Source organism: Stegodyphus dumicola, chromosome 7, assembly GCF_044657685.1.
Source record: "Stegodyphus dumicola isolate Sdum_Otavi_A_Nest chromosome 7, ASM4465768v1".
NCBI classification, from domain to species: domain Eukaryota; kingdom Metazoa; phylum Arthropoda; class Arachnida; order Araneae; family Eresidae; genus Stegodyphus; species Stegodyphus dumicola.
In genome coordinates this window covers 54,033,437-54,053,562 of record NC_140774.1, presented here as the reverse complement: position 1 = coordinate 54,053,562, position 20,126 = coordinate 54,033,437, and the positions used below count along the sequence as shown (strand labels likewise).

The window sequence follows — 20,126 nt, the reverse complement described above, 5'->3', positions numbered from 1 at the left end:
TTTGCAAAGCCCTATAGTCTTAATTTTTTTTAGTATATGCCTTAGAATCATATATTAACAAAGTTATATTATGATTCATTTTGAAATGTTCATTTAAATCATTTGGCTTCTCCATTTTATGTGCTTGCCAACTGTCTGAAAACATTGTTCCTTTTTCAATATTATCTTTAATTGTACTGAATAATGTTGCTTTCTGCACTGGTTTACAAAACATCCCATTTAACTAAAACACTGTCAGAAATTTATTGCTGTGATAAAAATCATGCTTATATTATTTACCTTTTGACTAAATAAACTTCAGCTATTAACTCTAGATCTATTTTATACTTCAACTGTTCTTTTAGCATTTTGACATGTAATTTTATCAAATAACTATTTCAGCCCACACATTTGCTATGAAATATACTTAACTGGCATTCATGGAATTCTGAGTTTGCTATTTTCTCATTTCAATTGGAAAATAAATCTGAGTTTAGCAACAAACAGAATGCAACTATCATCAAAGCAGTTATTTTTTTCTCACTTCAGTTTTGTTTTGTATATGACATATACTGCATTTCCTTTAATTTGTCCCCCCAGATGCTGTGATTATTTATCCAAAACATCATTTTTCTCAAAAGAAAAGCTACTGCTTCACTTACTTGTTCCTGTAAGCCCTGAATTTCCATAATTATGCATCAACAGATCTACAGAATACTTTAAATTCGAAACATAAAATATTGTCTCAAAAGGAGAATGATTACTTTAATCACAATTAAAGAACTGTCTTTCAGTTGCATTTAAAAGTAGAAGATCAACATTGGTTATAAACAATACAAAGTTAGTTGTTAGTTTTTGGTGTCGTATTTGACCACATGTTCTTGGAGATACAAAGTTAGGTATGAGTTTTAATCAAAAAGTATTTCTTTTAGTTTTCATTTAAGTCTTTAATTATAAAACTGTAATCTTGACTTATAACACCTAGTGAAAGGTATATGGATTTTTATAAAATTATTGTCAAAACTTGGATATAGTGAATATTAATGTCTGCTGAGTATGCATATTGGTGAATAGATGCATTGAGTGAATATAGATAAAATATTAGGAAAATGTAGAAGCTTTTTATGGTAATATAAAACATGTTATTCATGCAAGAAAGTCTGGAAAATGGGTCATCTAAAAAGAAGTTAATAGTAAAACTTTTATTTTTTGAAAATTTCTATGAATGGATTATATTTGGTCTACCAGAAAGTTCTGTCTGTTTCTGTGACAACAATTTTCAGCACGTAAGCACATGTTGATTTGGCGCATGTTTGGTTGTCTATTTTTATCGATTAATGTATATATACTGACGTAGCAAATTAACTGATACAAAGTTGGTTCATGTTAGTCTTAAGTGTGAAGCGATAGTGTACCCATGGCTACTAATAAAGTTCATTTACACCACTGTATTTTATATGAATTTCAAAAAAGAAGAAATACTACAGGAGCGTGTACAAATTTATTGAAAGTGTTTGGTGAAGGTACAGTTTCCAATAGGACATGCAGAAGATGGTTCGAAAAATTTGAAACAGGCGATTTCGACCTTTCTGATAAGCCACGTTCTGGGCAACCATCTTTGAACGACGATGATGATGTTGTTAAGACTATGTTAGAGCAAAATTCTTTTCTGACAACATCAGAGATCGCAGAAAGGCTCAACTCAGCAGACCATTTCAAACCATATTTGGAAGATAGGATTGGTGTGTAAATATTCAAAATGGGTGCTACATGTATTAAGTCAGAAGAATTTGGATAATCGAGTCGTCATATATACATCTCTGCTTGCTAGGAACAAAATTGATCTCTTCTTGAATCAGATGATAACTGGGGATGAAAAGTGGATTATCTACGAAACAATCACAAGGAAAACCTGGAAAACCTAGCCCTTCCATCTGTAAACCAAAATTTACTCTGAATAAGAGAATGTTGTATATATGGTGGGACATTAAAAGACCAATACATTATGAGCTTTCAAAACTGAAGGAAAAGCTCAATTCAGAGAGGTATGTCAGCAACTGGATAATTTAAAGACAGTCCAATAAAAGAGGCCGGCGATGTTCAATAGGAAGCACATCATACTGCATCATGATGCCAGGCCACATGCTACTTTGGGGACTCGTAAAAAAATTGCAGAACTAGGTTGGGAAGTTCTGTTGCATTCACCATATTCTCCAGACTTATCACTTGTTTTTGTCCTTATCCTCCGCTTATCACTTGTTTTTGCCCTTACAAAATTTTTTGAAGGGCAAAAAATTCAAAAATGAAGAAGCTATCAAACAAGCACTGGTTCAATTTTTCGCATCAAAAGATACAACATTTTTAAAACAAGGGATATACAAATTGCCCTCATGCTGGCAAGAAGTCATTGATAATAATGGCAATTATATTGATTAATAAAGTTTATTGACGGTAAGAAAAATTTATATTTTGTTTTACTCCAAAAACGGACAGAACTTTCCTTTAGACCAAATATAATATACTATTCTCTGGTAGCTGGTATATTTACATTTTATTTTTATAAAGTTAAGGTTCGCATATTTTGACACTGTGTTCACAAGGGAAAGCAATAACATTTTTTATTAATTCATTAATTAATAATCTTCAATCAAATGTTTTTAATACCAACTTATTACCATCTCATTGTTCATGTCAAAATTTTTTAAACTACTGTATATGTTTTATTATTTATGTTTAAATGAAGTAATGTATTTACACATATGGCATGTATTATTAAAGAGGTTTTTGATTTAAATTAAATTTTTTTAATAGTGTATGTCCTTATTATGCTGCTCGAAATCTGAAATCTAAAGCTGATATCATATTCACACCTTACAACTATATAATAGACCCGAAAAGCAGACGATCCCATGGGATAGAACTACAAGGAAATGTTGTGATATTTGATGAAGCTCACAATATAGAAGGTGCCTGTGAAGAAAGCATGTCATTCCAGTTACGCTCAAGTGATCTTGCACTCTGCATCAATGAGGTTTAGTTTTTTTTATGTAAAATATTTTACAACATTTGAAATCTTAGTAGTTGTATCAGATTGAATATTCTGAAATTAACAATATTATAAATACTCGTCAATTTAGATGAAAAATATATTTCAGGATCCCCCTTGGTGAAAATTGGCGATATTTTAGCCCCATTCCTGTTTATGTGTAATGCTGTCCTAAGTAAAGTGGCATCGAAAACATAGTGCAGCAATAAAACATAAAAATGTATAATCTCAATAAACTGCATTTTTAATAAAAATAAAACAAGGAGATAACATACAAATGGGAATAAATATTATCTTATCTGTGTTGATCTTACAGAAAGAAAATATCAACTTGCCTTAATTTAGAAATTTCTGTGTCTTTGGTGCGTGTCACACAGAATTCCTTAACAGCATCTAAAAACTGTTTAAAATTATCTGAATTAAAATCTGTATACTGCCGTTGCCACATAAATTCAGAAAAATAAAAATAAGAAATGTCCTCTGTAGTGGCAGACTGTTGGTGGCATTACTTTTGAAAATCCCTTTTTATTACACCCCACATAGCATTAGTAATGTTGATAAGAGTTCCGGATCCTTAAATGATTTACTGAGAGTTGAAGCCGTTATGAGAAAGACAATCGTACGACTTCCAGCAATTACTGATTAAACCTTCATTTACACACCAATCAATCTCTTTTTTCCCATTCGTTCCAAATCGTACAGAAACTTAATTAATTAATAGGTTTATCTTACCACTGGCAGCTATTTTATGGTGCAAAGCACAAAATAAGCAATGAACTTCCTAACGGACATCCAGCGCAGAAAAATAACAATAAAAATCAGCACAATCACGTCATGATAGGGTTTCCAAAGTTTACACTGTAAAAGTACTCAGGTTACCATTAAATGAAACAACTTGGCAGTAATCCAAAGGCTACCCCAAAGTATAGACTACCCAAATTTTGAAGTATAAGATACCAATGCATAAAAATGTTTAAATTAAAAAAAAAAAAAAAAACTGTGAAATTTTAAGAATTTGAATCTTTCAAGAAATATATATTTAAATGATCTGGTGGAAAATTCATATCTTTGACCTGTGTTTGATTGCATGAATGTTTATCGAATTGAAATCTATGATAAATAGGTATTATTACATGCTGGACACCGAACAGATGAACAGGACTTTATGAAATTTAATTTTTCCCAAACACTTAACAGTTTTGGAACTTTTCACACAAAAGTATTCGTATAGCTCTTTTCAGTATCACAGAGAACAATCAGCAGTTACCATTTAAAACTACTGAGAATGTTGAACACAAGGCAATACAAAAAGCATCAAACGAATAAGCTTGCATAGTGATCTCTTGAAACTCGGAACTCTCAATACCCTGAGCTAAACTCTGAAGTAAAGTGAAAACTGATGTTGTCTCCGATTTTACATACAAGGTAACCAAAAAAGTTCTTGCCATTTTGGACAATCAAAAAGAAAAAGTCATAAAACAAATAATAATCACTGTTAATCCTCAAAGTAATCACCATTGGCATGCAAAGACTTTTGCCTATGAGTGGCCAGCTATGCGATGCCATATTGGTGCCATAGTGGCCTTTTGAGGTCTGGCCAGTTGTTGACGGATTTTCCACGAAGATGGTTGTCCAGGGAATTTAAAAGGTGGTAGTCTATTGGCGCGAGGTCTGGGGAGTAGGGTAGATGAGGTAGTGTCTCCCAGCCCAGTAGCTGGGTGGTATCCCTGGCCTTCCCAGCCACGTGCAATCTCGTATTATCATGGACGAGGAGTACATCCTTACGATTGACCAATGCTGGCTCTATATACATCAGTACCTGATTCACAGTCCCAACCATTCCGAGTACAGCCCTGCCATGATGGTTTGGCCCACTGGCAGGAGCTCATAGTGCACCACTTGGTGACTACTCCACCAGACACAGAGCATGATCTTGCGTGGGTGGAGAGAAGGTCTCGCAGTGTGAGGCACAGGGCTCCGTGGTGACAACCAATGTTTGGAACACCTTGGTGTGTCATACTGGACCCATGTTTCATCGCTGGTGAGTACTCAATCAAATATGGATGCATTGCAGCGCCGAGTAAGCAATGACAAACAGGCAGCAACATGCTGTTGCTTGTTTGCACCGGACAGTGAGTGGGGGAACTCACTTGCTCAGCTTGTATGCCTTTCCTATGTGGTGCAAATGTAGTCTGATTTTTTCATCAGATACCTGGAAGTGTGCAACAAGCTCACCATATGTTTGGCTACTGTCACTTTCTATGGTTGCTCTCAGGGCCTCATCACCCAGCACTTGTGGCCGACTGCTGCATGGTGCATCACTGACAGATATCCCCTGACCTGAACTTCTGCCACCATTGCCTAGTGGTTCGTTCGTTAAACGGCATTATCCCCAAAGGCCTGACAAATTCAGCAACTTGATTCTGGTGCTGACAGGCCCACTTTAAAATCATATAGCAGGCAACACCAAACGAGTGCCTTTGACGCATCCATTTAAATCAGTCGCTGTGTGAGTTATGTCTGAAGTGCCGACACAACACACTTACATACTCTTTGTCAATATCTGTACTCCCATCCTAACCACTTCATCGGCAGGTTTAGCGACTATTTTTACGTTGGGGTTCACTCTTCCAATGTCATATCAGAAAGGGCAAGAACATTTTTGATTACCCTGTAGTTTTTCCCCATCTGCCGAGAAATTTCCAATACTTCAGATTTCTCGAAATTGCTGGAAGGCATACAGAGTTACAGTTACATAAGGCCGGATGCAGTTACAGTTACATAGGGATTGGACCAGTTATAGTTACAAAGCAATCAAAACAAAATTTTCCCAAATGCTTACCAACTCTGGTGATTTTTGGTGATTTCTCGCCAAAGCCAACAACAGTTTTACATACCTTTTATCTCAGTCTTAAATGGACTTGCTTGTTAATCTTGGTTTTCCGGCAGTGCCTCACATCTTCACATTCTGAGACATTCATATATACAAGAAATACTACAGCCTGCATATAATTTCATTAAAATTATTTACATATATACAATTTCATAGCAGCATAATAAATTTGAGTAGAGTTAAAAAGATACCTAACTAATCAGAAAAGTGATGTTTTAATTTCAAAATTATAAATCCTCATTACTTAAATAGGCATGTGCTATGATCATACTTAGGTTGCCACATAACCATTTTGACATCATATTGCATTGCAGGGGGTTCTTATATCAGAAAGTATTTTTTTATGATAAGAAATATTCATTTGCATATAAATATGATTCGTAAATTGAAAGTTTTTTTTAGTAGCGGAAAATTAACTGTAAGTCATATGCATTTCAAACTTCTTTTTTAAATAAAAATAATTTTGAATTGTTAGTCCAAAGAGGCAATTTGTCCTGAAGGACTATTAATATTGTTTTGTCATTTTGCATTCAAAACTATAAATGGCGAATCACTTTTAAATTGTTGCCACCAAATATTATCGCGCTGTATTATATTTAAAGAAATTAAATAATGAAGGATCTGCATGATTGTATGTATGTTTCTCGCATTGTGATAAAACAACAGCACCTAGAGCCATCAAAATTTGAATAATGTAATCTTCCATAGAATATGGGCATGTGGAAGCTCCAATTTGAATTTGTAATTGGTTTTATTATCGATTTCATATTTTGTAAAACTTCAAGAATTTTTTGATTAAAATACTAAACGATTTCAAAGCAAGCAATGGCAACACTGAACGAAAAAACATTTTTATCTCCAGTGTGCGAGAATCCGTATCAGAAATTCTAAAGATATGCTCATTTTAAAATTATTTTGCGATATTGCTGTGGAACTGAATTTTATGGTTTGAGCTCGTAGAACATGCTATTTAATAAATAAAGGTAACACACAAAAGGTTAAAAAAAACACCCTTTGGACATAATTTAAAACCTGAAACCTTTCAGATTTTTTAGTTTTCCTTTTCGTTTTTATTGCTAATTAATAAAACTACCCTTCTTCTTTTTCATTTTATCATTTTTTGGGGGGGAGCAAAGTAAAATATGGAAAAAAGTAAACAACTCTTTGAGGTAATGTGACTGTTATAGCTTATTAATATCTGAAAATTAAAATATGGAAGTTGAGTTGCAATTAGAAGTTTCTTTATTCTATTTTGTAAGTTAAATAAATGTGTATATTGAAATTTCTTAATTATTAGGGAAAACATTAAATATTGCCTTTCATCAATTTTTAGGTGACACAAACGATGCAGTTGGTGAAAGATTATGATAATAAAGATTTCTCTAGCTTGGATAATGGAGCTCCAGATTTTACTTTGACTGATCTTTCCATTTTGAAAGTTATGTTTTGTGAATTAGAAGAACTGCTTGATAAAGCAGTTTCTGAATGTTCTTCAAAAGATGGATCAAAACCTGGTGATTATGTTATTGAGGTATGTTGAAGAAAATTGTAACATTATTGTAACAGTTATGATAGTTATTTGATTTAAAAAAAATTCAAAAATAATGTAACTTAATTTTTGTTTTAAAAAAATTGCATATTCAGATTTCAATTTAGTACTTAAAGCAATTTTTTACTAAAGAGTTCCTTTAGGTTTACAATCCTAAGAATTATTAAGAATAGAAATTCAAGATACTGAATGTAAAATCATATTTTTAAAACTAGATGTTCAAAAATAAGAATGTCGAATGGTAGAGGGGCAAAAATGGCTGAAATGTTATTTTAACATAGTAAATTAACATTAACATAGTAATAACATAATAAATTAATAGTGTGGAGTAGTAATTTATGGGGCTATTAAATTATTAATTATAAATTAATGCTACTTAAAGTTAAACGGTTTTGTTCTTATTTCATAAGAATGTAATCATTCAAGGCATAGCCTTTCCCCTCCTTAATAACTGGTATGTGAAGTTTGCATAAATATTTCCCACAAGTGGTAACAATTTGTACTTTGCTATGATATGAAATTTGCATAAGGAAAATAATAACCCTTTAATGAAGGTGTTAATTTTTTTTTCATGTAAAGTTCTTGCTTTCTTTTAACTTGTGTGTTCTGTATTGAAAATATTAAAAGTTCTGTAATATATTAGCAGATATCTTTGTTAGAAATTAGAATGCTGTAGTTTAATATGTTAAGAAACTTTTATTTTCTTTGTTCTTTCATACTAGTCCTATGATTATTATTATTTATAATGTATGATGTTTTTTTTAAATAGTTAAACATTTTTTTTAATAGCATGAATGAAAAATTGATGCAAGCTGCAAAATGTAAATTAGGCTTTTAACTAAACATTTTTAATCATTAAGAATAAACTTATAGCTGTATTGGCATTTCCCTCAACCTCTTCCCCCCCTTTTTTTTTACAAATTTTGCATATACTGAGTTGTCTACTTTTTATTCAATTTGTTGTTCTCTTATAGATTCTTTCTAAAGTTGAAATAACTCCACAAAGAAAAGATGTAGTTTTGGAATTACTGGATAAGATAATTCTTTATCATTCATCAAATATTGTAAATATCTGGAGTTCAAAAGGTGCAGGCTTACAACGATTTTCTGATCTTCTAAATATTTTATTTTCAAGGGTGTCTTCAGATGCTTATCGTGAACTTAATTTTAAAAAAGAATTTACTGCAAAATACAGGGTAAGTGTTGGAAGTTATGGTGCATTATTTTGTTACACTGATATAGTTCATTTTTTGGTTGGTGTATTAAATGTTAAATTTTGATAGTTTAAAATGTAATGTATCTTTCATGAAAATTCAAAATGTGTTAGATTTATTTGATGTCATAAATGTGATGGTTTCAGAAAGTTATATATATATATATATATGGGTACAGATTTATCATTTTAGAATTCATTAATGCTCCGAGTGCTTACACTTCAATTTGCACAGGAACAAAAAGTATCAAAATTTTACTCATCTGATGATTTTTGCGGATATGTAATTTCCTCCTGTATTTAAAAATGTATCTACCATATAACTGTCCATAATACATTTTCTACAATATTTAGACTTTGAGTTGTGTTTTGGTCAGGAGATGGCATTATTGTCGCCTAAATTTTCGAATATATTTTGAGTATACCTGAAAATATGTAGTTCCACTCTCAACTCATTGAAATTGACAGCTCCTCTCCCAAGACAGCTCTCCATTGATAGCTGTCTTTGATTTTGCAAGCCACATACCTCCAACTGCACCAAAAAAAGAAAAAAAATTGCATACAGTCTGCTGTTTGTTGCTTTAAATAAATAAATAAATAAACCCTGCGACTTGTGGGGAGGGGAATCACAAAGAAACACAAATTCACTGCAAAGAATATAAAGGTAGGACTTTTCCTCCAAATTTATTTTGAAATTTATCACACTGAATTTCTAGTATAATTTGTGTAAATATTGAATATTTCACTAGCACACATACTTTGCATTTGTATTCTATGAAGTAAATCATAATTCAATCAAGGTTTACTTTCAGAATTTTTTTCTTTATATGGTTACTCTTAAAATTTAATTTTATGAAAGCCTGTTCTTATGCATAAAATTTTTATAAACACATTGCTACATGTTTTAACTATCAAATACAATGTAGATTTGAGGTGTGTAACAAAAAATTTGCAATTTTTGAAGTGATTTTGATTTAAAAAAAAAAAGAGCAGTCAGAAGATTTAAGTATTTTGTAAAAGTAAGAAATAATTAATTTTTTTTTATAATTTTATTAAATATTTACAAATTATAAAATTAAATATAAATTGGGTGGTTTTTTTTTTTTCTTTTTTTTTTTTCATTATTTTTAAAATTCAGATATCCAATATCAACTTAATTTATAATGATAAAGTATTAGATATTCCTCCTTTTTTTTAACGGCAATAAACTAACTGCTGTCATTTTAGCTTTAGTATACGAAGCATTCTTATTTACTTATTTTAAAGTGTTTGAATTTAAGTAATATCTTAATTCTTTTAAACATTGGTATGATGGTTTTTAATTTGATATTCAATTTACGTAATATTTTAATCCAATTAAACCTTGGTGCAATGTTTTTACAGCAGTGTTTTTATTCTATTTCCTTGCTATATGAAAGTACTAATTTAACCTTACTATTTTATACTCATAGTAAATGCATTTATTTACATTTGCCTGCCATCTTAAAAAACAACGCTTTCAACAAAAAATTAATCCATTATTTTTAACAATATTTATTTTTTAAAGTTTCGTATACTTTACTATGCAAACTCAACCATTTTTAGAAATATTGCAGCGTGAAATATCAGTCTTTTGAAACACCTTAAAAATTGCTTTCTATTTCTCTTCAGTCATATCTGGTACTTTTCAGAACCTGAATCACAATCTACCCTTTGGTCTTGAATTACCTGTTTCAGCAATGTACTTTCATCAATGAAGTCATCAATATTTATGGAATTTTTTAAAATTTCATTAACAACTCGTGCCCTCTGTTCTAAATCAGACCTGGCAATATCAGTTCATAAATTTATCCACTGAAACTTAACTGACTTTATCAAAACTGGTTCTCATCAACTCTACATCATCTACTAATTGGATACATGAAGAATTAGATTGTCTACACCTAAGAAGAATTTTTATTCCTGAATGTTATTATTTTCTTTTAGTATTAGTACATAGCAATTCTTTGGCAGAAGGTGGCATAAATTTGTTCGTTTATCTTTTCCGAAGTTGATAAATTAATGCAGTATATGTCTGAAATGCTTCTGTTGCTGTGACAGAATTAACTTCCAATTTCAGAGCTGCATTATTAAATAACTATAGAGTACCATAAAAAAATTTCAAACACATTTCACTTTTTAGATTTAAAAAAAATCAACGTATTTTTTTTTTTTTTTTTGGGCATTTGTCACAAGATAAGAAGTATGATTTTAGGCAATTGAAAATAAAAAGAATTTTTTCTATTGCAGGTAACAAAATAAGGAACTAAGTACTGATATGATATGATATTTTTTTGTAAAATTCACATTCTTTAATGTTTGTTACTTTTAATGTATATATATGGGAATAATTATGAATTATGACATTAACTTCTATGTCCAGGTGTAGAGAATTACATGCTGTTTGTACAGAATTATTTACAGTGTGGGCTGAACAACCAATTCCTAAAATAAGTCTATCTATATCACTTGGAACTTTTCTGAACAAATTTTCATTCCCCTTTCTCTTCACACCCCCAAAATTACGTTAGTGATTACAGTATAATAAACCAACTTTTCTTCAAGTTCGTATTTTTTCACATGCTGCAAAGAGATACTGAGTCAAAATTTGAGCAGTTTCACCTGACACTTCATTGAAATTTCCTGTCTGGAGGCTCCTTCAGACTGAAGCATCTTACAATGGGAACATGTTTTACTTCACTTCTGTTTGAGCTATCCATCGTTAGTGTACATAAATAATATTTTCCAAAGAATGCAACACATTATTAAATATAAGTAGTTAACTAGCATTAACAATAATCGGTCTGATTTGGGTTCTAGCACAGAGGTTCCCAATGCTATGCCTGCGGCATCACGGCGCCCGCTAATTTTTTTTTTGGGGGGGGGGACAAAATTGGTATAAAGCAGCATTTCTTAATCTTTTTCATAAGTGAAACCCTTTTAAATGTCTTCTTTTCATGGAAACCCTAAGTTGCTCACTTCCCAGTTTTGCCCGAACGCCTTTTGTGTACTTGGAAATAGCACTTTTTTTATTTTCTCGAGTGGGGCTCGGGCAAAATTTTTTTCTAGTCTAATACACTGATTTACCCAAATTTTTTTCTTATTTAGTGTGTAATGTTTCTAACAGATGGCGCTAGTAATCCAGTAAAGTTAGAATTACAAAAAAAACTGGTTTCAAAGTTAGGTTTTACTGAATTCTTTTATGCAAGTAAAGGCGTCAAATTTCTTTTCACTAGCTAGGTGTTCCGGCTACTGCAAATACTATTTCTTTTAAATTTGGTGCTAAAATAAAAGAAGAAATGAATGATAATGAGCAGCTTATAACTGAAGGTAACTCTGATATTGAATCAAATACTGAATCTGAAATTTCACTAAATGATTCTGGAAGTAATGACAGTTTGTTGCTCGACTTCTCTAGTGATGAAGAAACGGAAAGTATAGATAATCTAATGCAAATTCGGAACTTTTGTGAACTTGATATTAATAATCCTTCTTTCTTGATGTAATAATTCTTCTTTGAAATCGAACAGATATGTAATAACAATAAAACATTTTAGACACCTATTTTTGTAAAGTGTTCTTTTCAGTTCGCTTACTTGTTCGAAAAAAGCCAACTTTAAGGAAAAAGGTGCTTTTTGTGATGAAAATAAAAATTAGCATAAATCAATAAATTCAACACTTATAAGAGTTCTGACTGCTGATTTGGGTTTATATAATGAATTTCTTCATAAAAATGTTTATCAAAAATTTGCTTATTTTTTGTCATAATATGACGAAAAAAAGAAAGTGTTAAGTGTTAATAGTATGGTTTTAATGTAACATTTTGTAAATGGATTATTTGCAACAAAATTGCATTTGTTTCAAGTAATATTTATTTGCTTAAAAATGTAATTTCAAAATTAACCTGAAATTTCTTAAAATAACGTATTCAAACAGGATTTTTGAATTTCAATTTTAATAAGATGAATTTTATTTTTGCAGATATGTTTAATATTAAGCTTTATAGAGGGAAGTTAAATTCTCATGTCAAGTTTGATATCAGATCTTTTGCCGCATTTCTTTTTTTAAAACACATAAGGTGAGAACTCCATTTCACATATCCATGTAGTTGCAACTGGTAAAAGTGCCAACACTGCCTTTTTCTATTAATGAAGATATTCATCTGTTAAATTGCATCAGAATAGCATTAATTTACATTTTTCTTGCAATGATGAATCGAATGTCATTTCAATATTCTTATTTTTCTGCTGACATGGTTGAAAGTCATTCATTGACACTAAATGGGTTTTTAATCCACAATTCATTTTGATATTTATTCTGCTGTTTGTTTGGAAAATACTGATTAAAAGCTGCACTCCCAACATTTCAAGTGCTGTATAATTTCTTCAATAAATATCTTCCCTATTTCAACCTCTTCATCTTCTGGAAAGCCTTTTATTGTTGGAAAAATCTGTAAGTGGTTTGAGTGCATATCTGTTTTCTAAATTATTTTTCGTGAAAGCGAGAATTTTTTCTTAGCAGTAAATACATCTTGTTTGCTGTAAAGGGCTAAATTAATTTCATTGATATTTGTAAAAATATTGCTTAAATAGGCAGTTTTAAGCAGCCAATTTCTATCAAATAGTTGAATTTTCAATTCAAAATTATGTTCTAAATTCGTCCATTACCTGAAAAATGTAGATTTGTGTCTTAACTCAAGATAGCCATATGATTTCGGTATATAATAAAAAAAAGATGTATGTGCACTTCCCTTGTTCTCACAAAGTATCTTGAATAAATAATTGTTTAGTGGTCGAGATTCTATGAAGTTGAGAGAGTATGAGTTCTATGAAGTATGAGTCGAGATTTTATAACTTTGAAAACCTCATCAAGAGCAATCTTATAACTGGAGGATAATTTTTTTGCAGCAAGTACGTACCTATGAATCATGCAATGGCTACTAGAACAATTTTTATTGGTATTTTTAATAAGCATCTCCCCCCAAAAGCTTTTTATCAATTTATATTTTATAAGACTCACATCGACAAGTAAATATTATGCCCGACTACTCGTAACACCCTTTTGTATTCAAGTACGCAGGGTTCCTCTGTGAAACCTTAAAACTTGGGATCCTCTGTTTTTCTAGATCTGTGATATTTCCCATGTGTCGGAATAAATAAGTGAGCTGGGGAATCACCGATACCAGGATTCCAAATAACTATGCAGTACAGCAGCTGTAAGAAACCAAAAATTGACCTGAAAGCACTGTCATATCTTCTACCATTGGACTGCCACATTTTTATTGACTGTTCAGATTAGTAAATGGAAGTGAAGGTTATCATATAGAGGGATTAATTTTTATTGCTAAGTTACTTTCTGGAATGTTATGAAAAGAAAGTACATAAGTTTTGCAAAACATATGTGTGATGAATCCTGAGGTTCCATGGAACATAGATTAAGAAATTCTAGCATAAGAAATGGACCTGAAGAACTCTTATTGATTTTATTACAATTAATTATCACCTAATTTATTTACAGAGATAAGACTAAATAAATCAGTTAAATATTATTTCAATATAATGACTAAAAAATATAATCTTAACCAATTCAATATATGATCATTAAAAACAAACAACAACAAAACCCCTTCATATTCACATGATGTCATGAGTTTAGAACGTGATGGTTACACTGTAAAAGAGAACAGCCGTGGAATTTAGCAGTAGTATATAAATCAGGGTTTTGCTAAATGATATAGGTTGCTAATGGGAGTGCTAAACGGTAGTCCAGCACTTGATTTTTGAAGGAAGACCTAAAATAATAATAATAATAATAATAATAATAAAATAATAATTAAAGTACAAATTTTAAAATTTTGTTTCTGCTTCTTATTTTATATTTTTAAAACTTAGAATTGAAAAAAAAAAAAAAAAAATTGCTATTTACTGTTGGCAGTAATGGTCAACAATTAAATGTATAAATACCATATTTTGCTAAATGAAACAGAATATTCCTCTCCCCCCCCCCCTAAAAAAGTCTGTGCAAGCTCGTATAAAATTTTTCTGTAAGTTGTGTATTTCTACAAAGTTAGTGTCAATCTGAAGTTGAATTAGACTGAGCTATGGGTAAGTGGCTAGGATTGCAAAACATTAAAGATTCACTTTGGAATCTATTCCCAGAAGATTGGCTGTATGAGGTTTCCTTCGCATTGCACCCGTTTCTTCACATATAAGTTAAATACAAGCTAAATTTCTTAGGAAGTCCTCTGCCAAGAGTTGTTTTTCCTAAAAACATACAGCTCTAGTTTGTTTTGGCATGTTCTCATTACTCAGCTGTAAGGATTATTTTATCTAAATTCAAATTAAAGAAGCTTTTTTTTTCTGCTACTTCTCTCCCAAAATTACTTGTTTACATTTTTGGAAATATGTGTTTTTTAGGTTTTTCTTCAATATGAAACACCAAATAAATTTCAAAGTTCTGCTGATCCTTGGGCTGTGGCTCCTGCAGGAACAAAAAAGAGGCAAGGCTGGAAGTTAGACTGTTGGTGTTTCTCACCTGGACTTGGGTCAGTTTATAAATTTTTTGGAATAAAAGTATATGTGATGTCATTGCTAATTAAGAAAGTCACTCATTAGTATTTAACACTTGTTTTTTAAAAGCAAAATTAATTAATTTTAAATAAAATTCTTTAAGCCCTCACAGTATTTTGTGCTCTTTCTGATTATCCATACCTATGTTTTTTTAACATTCCCAAAACAAAGCAGTTTCACCTATGTTTTTTGAACATAGGGTGAAACTGCTCTGTTTTGGGAATATATTTTAGCGTACTCATGGTAGTAGCCATCTTATAACTTGCACTCATGCATACCTACACATGTACTATTTGAGTCATGCAGAGTTAAATGCTTTATAAGTATCATTTCTCACTGTAAAACTGTGAATATTAGCCACACAGATTTTTGTCTTTTCTCATAAAATTTCTTATTTCTTAGAAAATACTTCTTTTTATTAATATTATATAGGAATAGAAGATAGTCAAACCATTTTATACCTATTCATGTAATCAGCAATGGGATGGTAACTTTTCATGAAGATTCAAATAATCAGAAAGACCCATTTTGTCTTTTCTAATGCTATTTTGATTTCTTAATATTCAATATTTAATAAATGACTAGAGGTGCTATATATTCTTTTATAACTGAGAGAATCCTGTAATAAGGCTTTACAGTAGCTATCAATGAACAAGCATCTTTGTTTTTAGTTATAAGAGATTGATATTTGATTTTAAGTAACTGTCTCATTAATTATATTATTAGATAGCTATGTATGATGTGCTTTCTGACATACCAGTTTAGGAATAAATAATGAATACTTTATAATCTGCATGCCATTTATTACGAATCATGAACAACTTTTATATTTGTAGAATGCAGGATATAGTAGATCATGGAGTTCACAGTATTATATTAACAAGTGGTACCTTATCTCCTCTTGGACCTATGATTAGTGAATTGGGTGTGAACTTCCCAGTGCAGCTTGAAAATCCACATATTATAGAAGATAATCAAGTTTTTGTTGCCGTTGTAGCTAACGGTCCCGATGGAACACCTCTCAATTCGTCTTATCAAAACAGGTAAAAGTTTGTTTTATTGTAAAAGAATTCTGATCCATGGTAAATGTCAATAACTGAATACTGTTGATTAGAATTTATATTCTGATAAAACTATACATTCTATAATGCACAGGGTTTGAAATTTTTAATGGAACTACTACTTTTTCTATTGATGAACTAAAATACTGTATTTCCCCTTGTATATACTAAGTACCTTGATTTTGGAACCTCAATAGCCTTTTAGGTTACAATTGAATTGAGAAAAAAGTACATAAAGTTATTGAAATCAATGTTTATTCAGTATGCAACTTGTCCTCATTGTCAGAACTCCCATCTGTTAGCTCTCTCTAAAGTGCAGTTCCCCCAAATGCATTTTAAGCATTCAACTTTATTGTAGGTAGTTTGTGATTTCTTATCTTTAAGTTAAAGGTGACTTAATATACACTCAGAAAGGAACCTCCTTTGTTAGTAACTAGAAATAATATCATTTGAACCTTCACACTTCTTTGTTTGTTAATGAATGGGAAAGAAATTGTTATGATTCTCAAAGGGAATTTCATACATTTTGGTTTAAAAAAAAACAGCTGAGTGAATTCCTTGGCAATCTGAGGGTCAATACGTGTGCTGTGTATGGCGTTGCCGAGAATCTCACCCTTGGTTTTATTTGCCGCAACACCACCATCGTATAAGATGCACCCAGATTTTAGACACAAAACTTTTAAAGAAAAAAGCACATCTTTCACACTAGGAGGTATAGTAATTTGTCTGTTTCTTTATCTGTTCCTTTCTTGTAGTAGAAAATTTATTTCATTTATCATGTTTTACTTAAAAAAAGTGTTTTTATTAAAAAAGTTTAACGTGTTTTTATTTTTATATGACTAAATTAAGCTATTGTTTATATACCTAATGCATTTCTATTTCAATTAAAGTAAAATGATGAAATTGGGTTTCATTTTAAATAAGCCTTAAAAATAAACAATCTTTTTATTTTATTGTACTTAAAAAAAATGAAGATTTTAATTCTTTGCATATTACAAGTTAAATTTTTATGCATGGTTTGTTAAAAAAAAGTTATAATTTTTATGAAAGATGTAAATTAACAATGCTTAATTATTCTTGGCCAAGAAACAAAAATATATGTTGTAGGTATCTGGATAATTGAAGTTCAGTTGTATTGTTGTTCAGTTGTTCATTTGTCAATCATTAGTTCATACTAATTCCTTGCAAACTGCTAAACTTGCTAATTCCAATTTAACATTATCTTTCTAAAAGTACGGTGAAATATCCATGAGCCCAAACTGAAAGGAGTTGGGGAATAAAAGAAGAAATAATCTGATTAGTTAGAAACTGGATTTATTGAGAAAAATCATCATTAATTTTGAATTCTCTGTTTCAATATCCAATTTGATTATTAAAATTCTTATTTTTTGTTGTAAATGTATTATATAGAAATAATTTGTTGGTTTAATCATTAAATTTTATTCTACCACGCTTCTTAATTATGAAGGATTTGAAAACTGCACTCATACACACATGCACACATATCTATATATTTAAACTACACTCACTTCCAAAAGTTAAGCACGGAGAGGAAAATGCTAATTTCCAGAAGCCAATCAGAATTGAAGTGGATGCAATTCACTGCAGAGGTATATGGAAGTATGCAAATACGTTAGGTAACAGCCAATCGCGCTTTCATGTCAAGAAATATGCAAAAAAAATGCAATCTTATAAGAAGCCAGCTTTATAAAGGGTTACAGAAGTTTGATTGTAAGTGCTGATAGAAGGTGTTTAAAACTTTCATACAATTTGTTTTCAAGACATACGTGTTTCTATGATTTCCAGAAGACAAATGGAAGATTCTGAGAGCGCTGGCATGCTGTGGGGCGCATTGAAGCAGGACAGTCGATCACAGACGTTGCTCTTTTCTTCGGTGTTCATCATTCTGTAATTTCACATTTATGGAAACAATTCCAAACCACACAGACAGTTGTCTGAAGGCCCGTAGCCGGTTGCCCAAGGGTTACAATCCCCTGCGGAAGATCGATATATTGCTATTGTAGCCAAGCGGAATCTCGGAGCGACCTCCACATCTGTGACATCTGTGGTTACAGCGTCCATTGGTAAGGCAATATCTGCAGCTATTGTACGCCGAAGATTACATATGAGTCGACTGTACACCCGGGTACCTCAAGTTTGTGTTCCTATATCTGTCCAATCAAGAGGGGCACGATTACAGAGATGCTGGGAACATGTCAATTGGAATATATCTGACTGGAGCAATGTCATGTTTACTGCTGACTCAAGATTTGCTCTGGGCCAGATGACAAGCGTATAAGAATATGGCGTGAACAATGATCACGCAATCAGTCCCAAAACATCACTGAACATCACGCATTCCGAGGCGGAAGCATTATGGTGGCGGCAGGGATTTCCTTAAGATACCGCCCCGGCCTGCACGTCTTTAAACAGGGTTCTTTGACGGCTGTCCGGTATCGAGATGAAGTCCTAGAACCCATTCTGAGATTGTACGCTGCAGCAGTTGGCCCTACTTTTGTTTGAATGGACAATAATGCATGTCCCCATAGAGCTGACATTGTCGAAGACTACCTGGAGAGTGAAGAGATTGCACGCATGGCGTGGCCAGCGCATTCGCCTGACCTTAATCCCATTGAAAATGTTTGGGATGCTCTAGTAAGATGGCATGTGGAAATAATAAAATTAAAAATATGAAATCATGATTTATGAAATAATGAAGCATATATGATCTAAAGGGTATCAAAATTAGAAAAAATATTTAAATTTATTTGTTTACTTTATTAAACATTTCTTTCAAGTTGTTTGAGTTGCTTCATTTTTTGTGCTAATGCTTTCCCTTTGACTAACTTGTCAATCGAAATTTTTTCGTTTTCAGTAACATCTCTGTCACTTTCTTCACGATTGGTAGTGGTATTTTCTGGTTCTAGAACGATACTACATATTTCGCCACCTGTTAATTAATCGATGATTGAGGAGCATTGTCATCACAATGAAAACTTCCTTTATACCATCTTCATTTATTACCGCTTCTCCACATTTCTTTACAAAATCCATTAATTAGAAAATTTCACCTTTGTTTTCTGATACCCGAAAACCTTCAGATTCGCGGCTATCATCATAAAATTTATCTATCATTCATTATACATATTTGGCTATGTACCATGAGATTCGCGACTAAAGACAAGGCTCTTCCACTAAATTTTATCTTGCGTCTATCGGGCACTAAGACAATTAAGCCTGAATTGTATTAATTTAGTTATTTATTATATTTACGCCTATTCCTTGCACAAGCTTAAGGCTTATCTAAGTCCTGAATAAATAAATTCCCTTATATATTTAAGGCTTATTGAGGGCCGGCGCTAGAAATCTTACCACCTGATGCAGTCTCTGCAGGTCCTAAATTCTGCTATCAAGCAACTCCCTTTGTCTTCTCTAAATTCTGCCGCTCGGTGTTGCCATATGGGCCTGGTTCTGGGTTTCAATAACAAATCAGTTATTCTTAATTCAAATAGCATTAATTGTAATCTTTTGGCCTATGAGTGTCATTAACAAAATCTATTTTTAGCATATGGAAAGAAACTTTTGTTAAATTCTTCCTGACAACATTTCTTAGCACATCTAACTTAAATCTGTAATCATCGCCAAGCACAATGTCAACATAAAAAGTTACCATATTCTTTGTTATTCAATTACTAACATACATGAGTCATTGCTCAAGTTGTCATGTGGTGAGGAAAGCAAAATATAATAAATAATGATTCGACAGGTTGGCATCAGGGATATAAAATATTAGTAGGT

The 20,126-nt window shown here is 31.6% G+C and overlaps 1 protein-coding gene across 2 annotated transcripts in view; it reads left to right on the top strand.

The window, feature by feature from the left end:
• The window catches only part of Rtel1 (Regulator of telomere elongation helicase 1), a 60,106-nt gene that overhangs the window by 16,703 nt on the left and 23,277 nt on the right, over nucleotides 1-20,126 (top strand). For both annotated transcript variants that reach the window (XM_085820215.1, XM_085820216.1), the window contains 5 exons: nucleotides 2,791-3,010; nucleotides 7,252-7,449; nucleotides 8,442-8,663; nucleotides 15,115-15,242; nucleotides 16,104-16,310. In XM_085820215.1, coding sequence (XP_085676341.1) covers nucleotides 2,791-3,010; nucleotides 7,252-7,449; nucleotides 8,442-8,663; nucleotides 15,115-15,242; nucleotides 16,104-16,310 — 975 coding nt within the window. The remainder of the gene's footprint in view (nucleotides 1-2,790; nucleotides 3,011-7,251; nucleotides 7,450-8,441; nucleotides 8,664-15,114; nucleotides 15,243-16,103; nucleotides 16,311-20,126) is intronic.